This window comes from Populus alba, chromosome 3, assembly GCF_005239225.2.
Source record: "Populus alba chromosome 3, ASM523922v2, whole genome shotgun sequence".
In the NCBI taxonomy this organism is placed as follows: domain Eukaryota; kingdom Viridiplantae; phylum Streptophyta; class Magnoliopsida; order Malpighiales; family Salicaceae; genus Populus; species Populus alba.
Genome location: NC_133286.1, coordinates 13623805 through 13637669, shown reverse-complemented (window position 1 = coordinate 13637669; position 13865 = coordinate 13623805). Strand labels below are relative to the sequence as shown.

Sequence of the window (13865 nt, the reverse complement as noted above, 5' to 3'; positions counted from 1 at the left end):
ATGTCTATATTTTTATGAATGTTTTGCTCCTTAACAATGCTAACTTGATTATTTGCTCCTTTTTTTTTTTGAACTAATTGGTTTATCATGTTTATGGCATGCCTTGTTTTTATTTGCTATAATTTTAGTGGATTGTCCTGTTAGGACTTCAATTTGGGTTGGAGTATTTACAACTGGTATATAAGATTTGGTTACTCGTTTTGAGTTAGTGAATACATGTAGTAGCTGATTTGTTATATTTTGTAAGCAAAATATCTTTTAAATTTTTTGTTCATATTATTTCGTACGAAGATTAAAATTCAAAATTAATAATGTATTCCATATAATATCTTTATCCAACTATTTAACATTGTTTTTTTATTTTTTAGTTTGGAGAATTACGTATCAAAATTTATAACATCTCAAGTGAGGATCACCAAGCAAAAGCACAATATATTTTCAAAATGTCAGTGACACAAATACTAAGGTTATATGAGAAGGTATACTTTTTTAAAATAAAAAGGTGTACGATTCAAGAAGAAAAAATTTATGATGCTCTGAAAATAACTAGTGATATATTAGTAGTTACTTCTTGGATCTATATTTTTTTAAAAAAAATAGACCAAAAAAAAAATGTAATCCTTGAATCATAAAAAATGATAATAATATCGACAATTTTTTTTTTTTTTTAAGAGCTTGTTTGACAGTGTGGTTGTTGTTGCTTTTTAAATAACTTTTCGTGCCAAAATGGATACCAATGATGTTTTTTTATTTTTAAAAAAATTATTTTTGATATTAGCACATCAAAATGATTTGAAAACATTAAAAACATATTAATTTGAAGTTAATAAAAATAATAATTTTTTTTTAAAACACTTTTAAAATGTAAAAATAAAAGGGATAAAATACGTGATGAAAACGTAATACAGAAACCTAAAAAATTTAAGTTCCGTATTTATCATAGCAATGACCCTTGATGTTTCCGAAAAATTTAAGTTCAAATCAATATTGTTTCCGTATTATCATAGCAATTATGTGGTGAAAACACAATACAGAAACCTAAAAATACCATTTCAGCCGACCAAAAGACGAATACTAACGAATAATAAAAGTTTCCTAATCAACGAGAACATGGCTGGGGCGGTAAATGGGACCGGAAAGATATTTTTTCTATGTGATCTTAACTGTCTCTGTTCACTGATCTTGAACTAGAAACCACAAGATACAAGTTATTTCACAAAACTTGTTTAGTACGCACAAGCAAGCTGACTCCAGATAAAGTTCACTCTGTGCGCAAACATGTAAAACCATCAAAATTCAATTACTGTACGACTTCCCTTTTCTGCAACTTAAAAAAAAGAAGAAAAGGACAGCCACTCACACTGCCCAGTTACTGTTAACTTGTAAAGCAACACAAAAAGAAGGAAAAAGGAGAGAAAAAAACTCTGATTTCTCAAGAAAAGAAAAGAATCCAATAATGGCTGATAAAGAAGCAGAGAAACAAGTGATGATCGAAGAAGAAAAGGAGAAATGGTTAAAGCACTACTCATCGAATCATCAAATACTGCTGGTTGGTGATGGAGATTTCTCGTTCTCTTTGAGCTTGGCTCTTTCTTTTGGCTCTGGTTCTAACATTGTTGCTTCCTCTCTTGACACATCTGGTAATGTTCTGTATACCCTTCTGTTCTCATGCTTAAGCATATATGTATGTGCTTGCATGTATTCGTGTTTGTGGTCGTGCTTATGTGTATGTGTTTTCTTCCTTTTCTTTTTAATGGCTCTCTGTATCACACTATCTTGGATTGACAGATTACTTTTATTGTTTTGATTTCTTGCACTTTTTTTTTATATACAAGAATGCAATGATCTAACAGGTTTTTTAGGGTTTAGTGAATCGTCTACCCAAGCCAATCCTAATCACGTTTTCTTCATACATATATGAAGAAACTTAATCACATTTCCCTTTTTTAAAAATAATGGAGTACAAAAGCAAAGCATTTTCTTGCATTTATTATTTAGCACTTGTTTTCAGAGAATTCTGTAGCATTTATTTTGGCATGGAAAATGGTCTGAAGCCATTTCTTGAGTGTTGGCCAGCTTTGGTGGTGAAGTCATTTTGACATTGTCTTATGTAAAGTCTCTGTTTTTTTTTAGCAAGCTGTCTTAATCGATTTGGGATTGCCTTTGTTTGGCTCCCAAGAAAGATTAAAGGCTATTGCTAGGGCAGCCACGCTACCGCTGCCCATACCAGTCTTCTACAAGAGGGGAAGAGTTACCCTATTTTGTAGTCCAAGAGGCTTTTTGATAAATCACAAAACTGTGGTTTATTATTGTACTGATTCATGAATTAAGCAGAGTCTCATTCAGATTGTAACAGCAATCTAGTATTTTCGTCGTTAAAGAAATAATATCTTGTGCATGAAAAAGGATAAGTTACCTCGCTGGTAGCTGAGGGACTGAACTGAGTGGCTGACTCATCCTTAAGTGGCCATGGCTGAGAGAACCCAGGAAAGGAAAACATCACATGTTGTTCTGTTTTCTAGAGATTTCAAGAGGCTTGATTCTTTTCCTTTTCAATTTTTCTCTTTTATTCACATAACGTCAGAATCTGACTCAAAATATATAGTATTGTGATCTGATTAGGTTAACTTATGTACAATATTGCTTGTAAGCAACTCAAGAACCTGTGGGAATTCTGAGCAGATGTACTTCAGTACTTGTTTATCTTTTGTTTGAACTATCAGTAGATATAGGGTCTTTCGACTGATGAATTTGATTGGTGTTCCAACTATTTAGTTGCAGTTGGGCTCCTAAGGCTCGGTTGTGAGTTGATTTAACTTTTCATGTTGATACTGCTGTAGTTACTGCTGTCTTTCTGTTCTTACTCCCTCTCTATTTAAATTATCTATATCGTTGATCAATTAGATGTCTTGATTAAGAAATACAAGAAAGCAAAGTCAAATCTGGAAAATCTAGCGAAGCTGAAAGCATCTACCTTACATGGAGTGGACGCAACCAAAATGAAGCTTCACCCGGATTTGAGGATGCGAAAGTTTGATCGGATTATCTTCAACTTTCCTCATGCAGGTTTTCATGGAAAGGAAGACAATATTAAACTGATTGAGTAAGCTGTTTAACTGTACTGACCTTTTTGGTGGAGCATTCTTAATTGCTTGAGGCTTTCTATTCCTCAAACACCACACTGCCAGTCATTAACTGGAAAATTACATTTAGTTTTAGCATGGATGAGTAATAGTTCCAAACATGACACATCTAACAAACACATTTTTAAACTTGATTTCAAGGAATTAACTACAGAAGGACGTAAACATCTAATCTGCTTTACCTTCTGTGTCTCAAATTCATTCTGTGTATAGAAATGCTTTATTGGAGCATTGTTGAAGATTGGAGTATGGAAATTCCACTAATTTTTACTTGAATAGACTGGATCAGTTGCTGGAATTTTTAAATGGAAGTCCATTTTGGTGCTTAAATGGGGATTTCCATTATTCTCAGCGAGAAAATGTCAATGCATTTGCAGCTGTGTGGTTTTTTCAGAGATAGGACTGCAAACACTAATCATTAACTACTTTTTAACTATTGCATGATAGGAAGCATAGGAAACTTGTACGGGGCTTCTTCAGGAATGCGAACAGCATGCTACGAGCAGATGGGGAAATTCATGTAAACCACAAAACAACAACTCCATTTTGCCATTGGAATATCGAGGAACTTGCACAGAGAAACTCTTTAGTATTAGTTGAACGTGTTGAATTTAAGATTGAAGACTATCCAGGTTACAACAATAAGAGAGGAGATAGCAAGAGATGTGACGAACCCTTTCCTTTGGGAGAGTGCAGTACCTTCAAGTTTAGATTCTCTCATGCTGCTAAGATGTCCAAAGCAACTAGTCACTTGGGGTTTTCCGGCAAAAGATGTCAGCAACTTCATGACGATCCAATAAAGATGTATCATCAGCTAAGTTTATTCAACCACATGCATCCTCAGCCAACTGTTTTCAACTACAAGCATAGGCAGCCATCTTTATTCAAGCTCGCACATCCTCAGCCAATTTTATTCGAGCACAAATGTCCTCAGCCAACTTCATTCAATCGAATGCATCCTCAGCCAGCCTTGTTCAATCAGGTATATTCTCAGACAAGTCTCGCCACAAATATGAATGCCTTTCCAGGCTATTTGCAATCAACTTCTACAATTAGCATGGAAAAGGCTGACTTCTTTAATGGATACCACAATCATACCTTGGAACCACATGGTAGAACTGTCAATCATGTGGACTGCTCTTATAATGACTGTAAAATCTACATGCCAGAAGCACCAGGAAGAACCTTGGAAGGTGATCTCTATGTGTTGCGTGAGCTTCAACATTTAAGCAACATGAGATCAACCCTATGGCGAAGGTTGGTTTTGACTCATGGTCGGCACCCGGAAGCTTCAACAGTTGTCTAGAACTAGTACTAGAATAATGTGTGTTAGATATTTTTTTTAAATTTTTTTATTTTACTGGGTCGGACCAGTCCAATGCGTTAAGGTTTGGGTTAGACTGGGTCCGGCCATGAGCAATGGAGACACTCTCCATTGTTCACTTTGCATAACAGTGGACAGTGTCTCCAAACAAAGAAAAAGGGGAAGAGAAAGAGCAGCGCAGCGGCTGTAGACTGAGGGATGGTGGAAACGGCAGAGACTGGTCGCTCCTATTTCCTTTGTTTTTGCTCTTCTCCTTCTCTTTTTCTTACCATGCCTCTGTCCACAGTTTGCAACAGAGCTTGAAGTTGCTTTTTGTTAACCAAGGGGTTCCACAAGCATAAAATTGTGTTTCCTGCATAACCAAATGATTTGTCGTGGTTTGCTTGAACACATAAGCAGCCATAAAAACAAGTACTCCCTTTTTATGGAAACTCTACCACCTTTTGTTTTTGTTTTTTGGAGGTGCATTTGGCATTTGTTTGATGCTAGAGTTGTTTGTTTATTTCGACCTTTTTTTATCTGTATATACTGTTACCAACTTGGCAGCTAATACTTTTTTATTTGCTCGATCTAGTACTGACAGTCACAATCAAATGTAATATTGCATAAGCGTTTGTTTATTCTAGTGAACTAAAACGAATGGTCCTTCGTATGTTCTATGTTGTGGTGTTCATGAATATAAAGTGTGGGTTTCAAAATATATCTAAAAGTATACAAAAAAAAAAAAAAACCCAGCTATGAAAAAGGTTTTGGGTTGTCTAAAGGAGGCAGATTTGGCAGGCTTACATACGCAGTAAAGATAGATGTCCGAGAAGTGTTTTATACAGCTATTAAAGCAACTGAAACATTCTTATGGCAGCATTTGCTCTGTATCATATCCTGACAGTGATAGTGGCAGCCCGGTAGGACCAGGCGGGGGCAAATTACCATCCTAAGAGGAGATTATAGTTCATTAATTAATCACTTCCCGCAAACAATCAAAGGATCTTGCTATAATCAACAGAACTTGATCAAAATAGTAGCTAATTTCTGACCTTCCTACCCGAGAGGAAGGAGCAAGATTTCGGATTTTTCCTTCTTTTTATAAAATATTTGTGTTGGATCTGTGAAGAAGAAGAAGAAGAAGAAGAAGAAGAAGAAGAAGAGAAACAGAACTGAAGAAAATATAGTGAAAGTAACAAAAATGGCTGGCCCCAGAAACAACAGCAATCGATTTTAAAAAACCCATGCACGGCATCTCTGATTCTCAACACTCTCGCTCGCAGTCACAGAATCAAGAGAAGAGGAGGGCATAAATCTGCAGCAGTATCTGTCTATGGTAACGACAATCATTTCTTCTGCAATCTGTCATTTCTTACTTGAACGTTCCCACAAGTTCTTGATCCCATGATTTATATACAATGAACTCTAGCCTCCTAGTCCTAGCCATCGCAACTGACCCTCTAACTAGCTAGCTTTCATCACATGCTCGGCTATGCCAGTTACTGAACTAGCACTGCATCTTTAGCTAGTTCTGCACATTTTCTTCTTAATTGTCACGTACTGTTATTTATCTCTTCTTTCTTGATTTCCAAGCCTCCTTACCACCTTCCTCTCGTAACATTTTTCCAGGTAAAAATAATAATAATAATAATAATAAAAAAAAAGGGTTGTGCAGGAGACATGAAAGACGGAACGCAGTGCATCCAGCTTCTGGAGCATTTTGGGGTATGGGAATAGGCAATGGTTGTGGCCTTGGTTTGGTGCAGAAGCAATTGGATATATGGCAACAAACATAGATTTTCGTCATAAAAGCAATAATTTAAGTTTTGTAGAAAAAAGTAATTATTATTATAATTTTTTTTTATTAACAAAATATTACTTTATTGCATATAAACTAATAGCAATTAAAATAAAAATTTATAAAAACTCTAATAAATATAACAGGCTTACCATTGGAATAAAAAAGAAAAGCCATGTCTACATTGATTTTTTAACCTTTTCACTTCAGCTTTTTTTGTGATTATTAGGTACACTTGTGCCTTTTTAATCTTTTAATAGGGATGAATTGAAAAGATTGTTTGCGCAAGCGCCATCTGGCATAAAATACTCTTTCTTTGGGTCATAAAGTGTTATCTTGTTTTTTATCTCTACTATGACATGTGTCGGCATGGGATTTGTCACAATCAACCATCCCCCTTATTTTCTCTCTCATTCCCCTGCAAATTATAGGTTGGTTTATTGTTGATATTTTAGTTTTTGTTTTTATTTTTTTGATTTTTGATTTTTTGTGTTAGTTTTTTTGTAAAATTTATATTTATTTTAAATTTAGTCTTTTAATTTTCAATTTGTTATGTATTTTATTTTTATTTGTTAACCTTATTCTTTTGATTTCTATTTTTTTTTATAAAAATTTTATTGACTTTCAATTTTATAATTTAATCCAAGTTTATGGTGCATTGCTTTTTTTTTTTTATCCTTATTATTTTTATTTTTTTATTATTTTTCAAAGTTATTTTTCTTTTCAATTTAACTTTAAGTAAAAGATTTACATTCGCACTCCAATTTATTTGTTATTTTGATTTTCATGTTGATGTTTTTAATTGCTTTTTTTTTTAGATTTTTTAGTGTAATTAAATTTTGTTCGATTTCATCATTTGATTTTTTAGGGATTGAATTTCATAATTTTTACATGAATATTGCTTTCAGTCTAATAACTCAGGTAACGGGTTTGAAAAGTTAAAACGGGTTGATATTTATTTTTTTTGTTGATTTCATTCGACATTAGTTTTTTTTTTTTAAGTTGGCTTTATGGTTTTTTTTTCAATATTTTTTTTATTAGGTTATCTTAATTTCATGATCTAGACCATGTTTGTGGGTTAATATGAGTTAACGCACTTTTTATTATCCAGACCACATGTTTATAACGCTATCACGAGTTGACTCTATATTTTTTGTTATTTTTATTTAATTTGTTACTTCTAAGAGTTCATTTTGTGATATTCTCTTTTAAAAAATTTGTCTATTTATTTTTACTGTCTATTTTTTATTATTATTTAATTCAATTAAAATTATCTTATTAAACTCAATCAAAAGTATAACATAAGCTAGGAACCGTTTGGGAACGCGGTTGAAATGACGTTCTAAAAAAATATAATTTTTTTTTTGTAAATTTAATACGGTTTGTATGTTTTGGATCGTTTTGATGTATTGATATTAAAAAAAATTTAAAATAAAAAAATATCACTAATTTTTATTTTGACACGAAAAATTATTTAAAAAACAACTGCTGCTACCTTGCTAAACATATTTTTACTGGTTTTTTAAAATTGGAAACTGTGCTTACGTCACCTTAGACAATGGTTTTTACAGGGGGGAATGCAAGCACCGCGTCCACGTCTGATAGCCGATGCCAGGTGACAAACACAAATCAATCTTGCGGTATAGTCATATGCTGTACATACCCTATAATAATAATAATAATAATATTATTATTATTATTATTATTATTATTAAATGGTGTCAGTCTTAAGAGAAAAGAACTCGACAGATCATTTTATTCTTTTACGAAAAGATTGAAGAAAAAAAATAAATTTTGAAACTAAAAAGAAGAAGCCCTTTGCATCCAGCAACTTAACTCTTCACTGCAACACCAACGCCCACGTCAAAAAAAAAAAAAAAAACCCGATGGAGGCGAAGTAAGCTAGGTAATCTCTGAATCTCTTCATCTACAACAGTGTTTGATTTTAAGCAATTTCCATGGTTATTGATGGTGCTTTTTTTTTTTTCCTTGAACTTGACTCTTCATCTAGAAGCAGCTTTCCTTCAAGTTCTCTTTATCGTGCATGATTCTATGCTTTCTTTCATTTGGGCAATGGTGCTCTATAGAATTAATACTAATGATCGTTTTGTGGAAGATTAGGAGACGTCACACTTCACCGGGCTTTGCCTCTGAATGTTTGCGCCTTTTCTTTTACGCATTACCTGGGATAGAAGGCCTCTCAATTTCTTTGCTCTGTTTGGTCTTTTAATAAAGTGACAGATTTCGTTGATTTTTTTCCTTTGGGTTTGTGGAGAAGGACGGGCTATAAGATTTCGTGGGGTTGTATCATTCTTTTAGTGATTTGGTGTATCTACATAATCTTCAATTATCGCATCTTGCCAAGGAAAATTGTTGCGGTAGAAACTAGATTCCCCCCTTTCCAGTTATTTGAGTGTTAATTCTTTAAATATATATTTTTTTCCTATTCTGGAGGATCACTTATTCTTTTGTGCATTCCGATGTCTATGATATTTTATTTTCTTATATGAGAGAAACGAGCGTAATAATTTTTGCGAAATCCATATTCAGTCCATGACCAACACAAAGCAGGTTGAGGCCATGGGATTTTGTCTTTCTTTCAATTTGAAATGATGCAAAGGTCCCTTTGCTCGCCCTCTGGTATTCTCAAGGCTAGGATTCGAGCATGATTCCCTGCCTCTCCTGAAGGGCCCATCAATTATGGGAAGTTTGCTTTGGGTTCATGTGTGTACAGCAAAAATAATAAATTTCTTTCCTTTTATTCTAAGTGAATTCCTATCTAGCACATATATCATGTTATAATCCTGTCGAGCATGTATATTGAGGAAAGGTTTGTTTTCATTTTTCCCTTTACTCGATTATTTATCAGTGATCATCTATATTTTGATCCAATTTGGAAATTTCTTCTTACTGAATATTATCATCATATGCTGTAGCAGGTCTTTGTTATGTCAGAAGATTTAAGGGGTAAACTTGGACCAGATCACTTCAGTTACTATGCAAGCGAAGTAGAACGATTGTTGCAAGATGAGGATAACCATTTTTTGACTTCACAAACTGCTGAAAATCTTGGAAATAAACATGAGCATGCCAAATGGGAGGACAGGCTTCAACCCAGTTGCGATTTGGGTTCTTCCTTTAGTAATTCTGTTGGACCACGGCTTTCGGATTTCCAAAGAGAAATGTTGAAGTTACGTCTTCAGCAATCTGTGGTGGTTCTAACATCAGAAGTCAATGAGGTACACTCCCTCTCTCTTCTGTAGAATGAAGGAAAGTTCATAAATCATTGTACAAAGTTTGTAATTTGATATATGCAAAATGTGTGGTTGTTTCACTTGTGATATTCCTTCTATGGAAAAATGATTATTTTTTTCTTGGAATAAATGATGTATTCTCTTGGAGGTAGATAGTGAGATGGGCCATATTCCTTTGGTTTTATCGATTTAATTTATTTGTTGTCAGTTTAGTCAGCAAAAGACAATGATTCATAATGAAGACAGGTGGGACACATTATCAAAGTTTTTTGAAGGATACATAAATTCTTCTCTTCAGAATTGAAGACACTTTCTTAATTCTGGAGATACAAAAAAGTTAAGGGTACCTAGGTGTAGATTGCAACATTGTGGTTAGGGATGATGAGAGTAAGGAAGGAGGAGAAGTTATTCTTGCAAGCTCTTTAATGACAATTGACTGGGAAATCTTAAAGATCTCTGTGAGGTGTGCCTTGCAATTTGCTTTGGTAATCCATTTCCTCATCTAACCAAAGAAGCTGAGATGAAAAAAATTCAATGGATATTCAGTGAGATCTGTTTTCACATGGGTCCGTATTCTGTGTTATTAACATTTCCTACTATGAGAGGTTTAGATTCTATTTGTCTTGGAATTAGTAGTTTTTTTTTCCTGACAAAAAATATATAAACTTTGAACTTAGCAAAGCCAAGACTACAGGACTTGTTCTTTGTTTAGATGAAGCAGGGGTGCCTCATCATGACCATTATTGGTTCCTAAGATACAAAACAAGGAACATCAGGGAAGATATTGGAAAGAAAGCAGAGTGTTTGGTATGAACATGTGTGTTTAGAGTGCAGTATTAGCTGAAATGAAAAGGTTTAAAGGTAGATGATGTATGGAAGCACCAAAAAGGATTGAATCAGAAATGATTGCATCTGTTGTAATGTGTCTGGTGGAAGTGGCTTCTATTAAATGTAAGTTGAGGAAGGGTTTTCTGAACTTTGGCCATGTCTAGCAAAGGTTGTACATGCAATGATGAGGATGTATAACTAGACTGAAGCAGTGAGAGAGATAGATAAATAATGTTGCCAGTTGAAGTAAAAAAAAAATTTATTTAACATCATAGCAGCTCACAAAAAGTTTGGTCTGTCACATAACATAATGAAAATTGCTTAGCTTTATGTTCACCGCCTGTCATGTTTGATGTGTCCAATCATGTGGCACCTCATCTCATTTGTTCCTCACTTTCTGCATGCGCACATTGTTCAGTTAGCTTAATGGCAGTATTATTAGCTAGAAATAATTCTTTGATATGGTTGAAACAGATGCTTGATCCGGTCTTATCCATGTGCCGGTTACAATCACAGCTCACAGCAAGACCTGCATTATCTAAAGCTGATGCAAAGCAAGTTCCCTCCCAGAAAGTTATGGTTTCTTCATATTCCTCATCAACCAACACTCCTTTGGTTGCTAGTCCTTCTAACTCTTCTACAGAGGTTATACATCCCTAAATTCCTTTTGTCATTTATCTACCTTTAATCTGTTGATGTCTTAACATGCCATTTATATTCAGTTTAAAATACTTGTGAATAATAATCATGCGGTCTCACTTCCTGGTTTATTTAGTGTGGGTTTGTTATATGGAAACTGTAGATATCATCTTTCAAGGCATTTGCTCCAATGTGTGTTTGATTTTGTGAATGCCATGGTGTTTGATTTTCTGTTGGAGTTTGGTTTATGGAAACTCCTTACTGGAGAACTCCATCCCATTCCAAAAATCAAGAGTAATGCTAGAGATGCTTAAACTTTTACTAATTTTTTTTTTTTCTAAATGACATGACAGCTTGTGATTGGGCTTTTATTAATTACTTCATCCTATAATTGTGATTATGTCATTGAATGTGATAAGACATACATTTCATAATTTGAAAAAACTTTCCCTATCAAAAAACACCACATCATGAAGTAATGCATTTTTTTTCAAAAGTTTTAGTAACCTAGCATTACTCAAATTCAAACTCCATGCCATTCCCAAAATAAAGATATAGATCTATCTGTACAAGATAAATCTTCAGGATGACAATGGATAAAATGGCTATCTCAAGTCAATTTGATGCAAATCTTTCTTCATGTAAATATACAGGAATTCTATTCCAGTAAATATTGTGTTTAAAAGTGTGAAAATTATATTATCATTTTTTTCAAGATAATGACAACCATTTTGAACTTGTTGGAAAAACATATGTTGTAAGAAATTGTTTATTCTCATACTAATATTCTCTTTTGAAGAAACTCATTTTCAAGCAATCTCCTCTTCATGAATACATATAAACAGACATGCATCTTAATATTCCTTTGATACTGGCAAGCTTGTATTGTTTGAACTTTTTTTATGACTTGGAGATTTACTGGAACTAAATATTGCTTGATCTGGTTTAATAGAATTACTGTTTTCTGTTCTTTTCTTAAACTATCCTTTTACCCTTTTGCAGTAAAAGCAAACTGATAAAGAATTAATAATTAGTTGTATCTTTTTTGCTGGTAATGTGTATATATTATGAGAGAATAAAACAAATAACATGAACCGGCAATATTGAGATTGTGGATATGTTTGCATGTGCCTTCGTGATATTTGTCTTCCCAGGTGCTAAAGCATATATTATATGAAATGTGTTAATTATATGTTGATATATTAAGTATTAATGCATGGATGAATGTATCTGTCATCTAGGCTGATGATATGAAGTTCCTTCTAGAGAATAACAGCTCCCATGTTGCAAAGACACTGAAGAAATATTCTGATGAACTACTTTCAACAGTAAGCTTTTCAAAATCGATGTTGTCTGTACCATTTCTTCAATATCGTATGTTGCTCAGAATTAAGAGTTTGCTGTGTGCTTTGAGAAGCTGTTATACGTGATCAATAGCCGAACTGAGGTTATTTTTTCACATTTTAGTTGGAACACATGGAGCAAAAGCTTGAAGAACTTCTTGATGCAGTGGCATCTAACTGCAGGTAATATTATTTCATGGAACAGAAAAAAAGTTGGTATGGTAGCTTTCTGTTTTCTTCATATGCTTTTGATTTTATAAACCTAATATAATTATCCTTTTCAAACTGTGTTTGGTTGGTATGAATCTGATGGTTTTAGAAATCATGAATCAAGCTGAAAAACAAAAATGATGGGCCAATATTTTAGTGGATAATGCACAATTCAGTGGTCTGTCTGCAAAATGATAAACATTGTTTGATTAATCAAGGTGCCTAATCCCAAACTGGTGAAATAAAAATCCATGTTACAGTAGCTCTCATTCTGATTTCTGAGATAAAAATATGTGCTGTATAAGCAATGTATTTTAAGTTTTAAAACTGTTTTTCGTTTCCTCACAATGCCAACTACAACTTGCAGGCCAATGAATCATACTGAGAAGCAGCAACTTCAAAAACTAATTAAGAAGCTACCACCGAAGAAGCTTGACCGGGTAGTTGAGATTGTTCAACGTAGCAAGCCAATAGAAAGCCAAGACCATGATGAAATTTTTGTCAATTTAGAAGAAAAGGTAGTAAATTGCAGCAACATATGTTTTGGAAAATGTATTCAGAATTCTAATCCTTCAAAAACAATGTGTTGCAGGATAACGCAACAGTTTGGAGATTGTATTACTATGCTGAAGCAGCGGAGAAGGCTAGACTCCTCTAGTAGCAAACACCTATTGCTCGTGCAAACAGGTGACGAGGTGGTGCATTTAGTGTAATCAGAGCTGTGATCCTGAGTTGCGAGGGCTTGGCATTAACTGTCGCTGATTTTTCAGAAACACACTTTCCTTTCTATTTTGTTTCTTCTCATTTGTCTAAACACTCTATTCAACCTCATGAATTTATGTAGCTAGCAAGGGGAGATCATTGAGAATTCAGGCAATTAAATCATTCTTTTTGAAGTGCATGTGAAACTTGGGATCAACCAAAGCATTTTTTTTAAGTGGGGCTGAAACTTGCTTTTTTTTTTTTGTTTCTGAACATTCAAATGCAATCCTGAATCATCTGGTCAAATTGTTGATTTTCGTGGTTCCATTGCTCACTTTCGCATTCGAAATATTGTGTTATTTGAGTAATATCATTATTAGTATAATTATATTATATTAATAAGTATAAAGCTAAATGGTGTGGTGTTTTTATTGTACATGAATTTCTTATTTACTATTTTATTGTGGATTACAATGGTTTTATTTTTAAAAAAATTTAATTTTGATATTCATACTTTTTTAGCATAATTTAATCATTTTGAATCCAAATTAAAATCTAATTACATGTTTTTTTTAGGATGAGTGTTGGATTAAAAAACAAGAAACTAAAGTGCAAAATACGAGTAACATAGGTGGCACATTG

At 33.6% G+C, this 13865-nt stretch overlaps 2 protein-coding genes across 4 annotated transcripts; both read left to right on the top strand.

The window, feature by feature from the left end:
• The first annotated feature begins 1227 nt into the window (after positions 1–1227).
• On the top strand, positions 1228–5040 carry LOC118028750 (uncharacterized protein At4g26485). Of its 3 annotated transcripts, XM_035032462.2 has the most exons (4): positions 1228–1640; positions 2905–3103; positions 3591–4125; positions 4313–5040. In XM_035032462.2, the coding sequence occupies exons 1-4, from the start codon at positions 1457–1459 to the stop codon at positions 4370–4372; spliced, it is 978 nt and encodes a 325-aa protein (XP_034888353.1). In that variant the 5' UTR covers positions 1228–1456; the 3' UTR covers positions 4373–5040. The 3 variants fall into 3 exon arrangements, with proteins under 3 accessions (XP_034888353.1, XP_034888351.1, XP_073264503.1); XM_035032460.2 differs by having other exon boundaries at positions 1232–1640; positions 3591–5040; XM_073408402.1 differs by having other exon boundaries at positions 1500–1640; positions 2134–3103; positions 3591–5040.
• A 3407-nt stretch (positions 5041–8447) lies between these two features.
• Positions 8448–13483, top strand: LOC118028752 (uncharacterized). The gene is made up of 7 exons (XM_073407945.1): positions 8448–8625; positions 9184–9486; positions 10804–10974; positions 12210–12296; positions 12436–12494; positions 12889–13039; positions 13114–13483. The coding sequence occupies exons 2-7, from the start codon at positions 9196–9198 to the stop codon at positions 13177–13179; spliced, it is 825 nt and encodes a 274-aa protein (XP_073264046.1). The 5' UTR covers positions 8448–8625; positions 9184–9195; the 3' UTR covers positions 13180–13483.
• Positions 13484–13865: the final 382 nt, after the last annotated feature.

What these genes read in the sequence shown, in the direction of transcription:
- LOC118028752 (XM_073407945.1), top strand. Translation starts at nt 9,196, where the DNA reads ATGTCAGAAGATTTAAGGGGTAAACTTGGACCAGATCACTTCAGTTAC. An exon ending in TAACATCAGAAGTCAATGAG is followed by an intron (nt 9,487 to 10,803) that starts GTACACTCCCTC and finishes TGGTTGAAACAG; the next exon opens with ATGCTTGATCCGGTCTTATC. An exon ending in CTTCTAACTCTTCTACAGAG is followed by an intron (nt 10,975 to 12,209) that starts GTTATACATCCC and finishes TCTGTCATCTAG; the next exon opens with GCTGATGATATGAAGTTCCT.
- LOC118028750 (XM_035032460.2), top strand. Translation starts at nt 1,457, where the DNA reads ATGGCTGATAAAGAAGCAGAGAAACAAGTGATGATCGAAGAAGAAAAG. An exon ending in TTCCTCTCTTGACACATCTG is followed by an intron (nt 1,641 to 2,904) that starts GTAATGTTCTGT and finishes TTGATCAATTAG; the next exon opens with ATGTCTTGATTAAGAAATAC. An exon ending in GACAATATTAAACTGATTGA is followed by an intron (nt 3,104 to 3,590) that starts GTAAGCTGTTTA and finishes ATTGCATGATAG; the next exon opens with GAAGCATAGGAAACTTGTAC.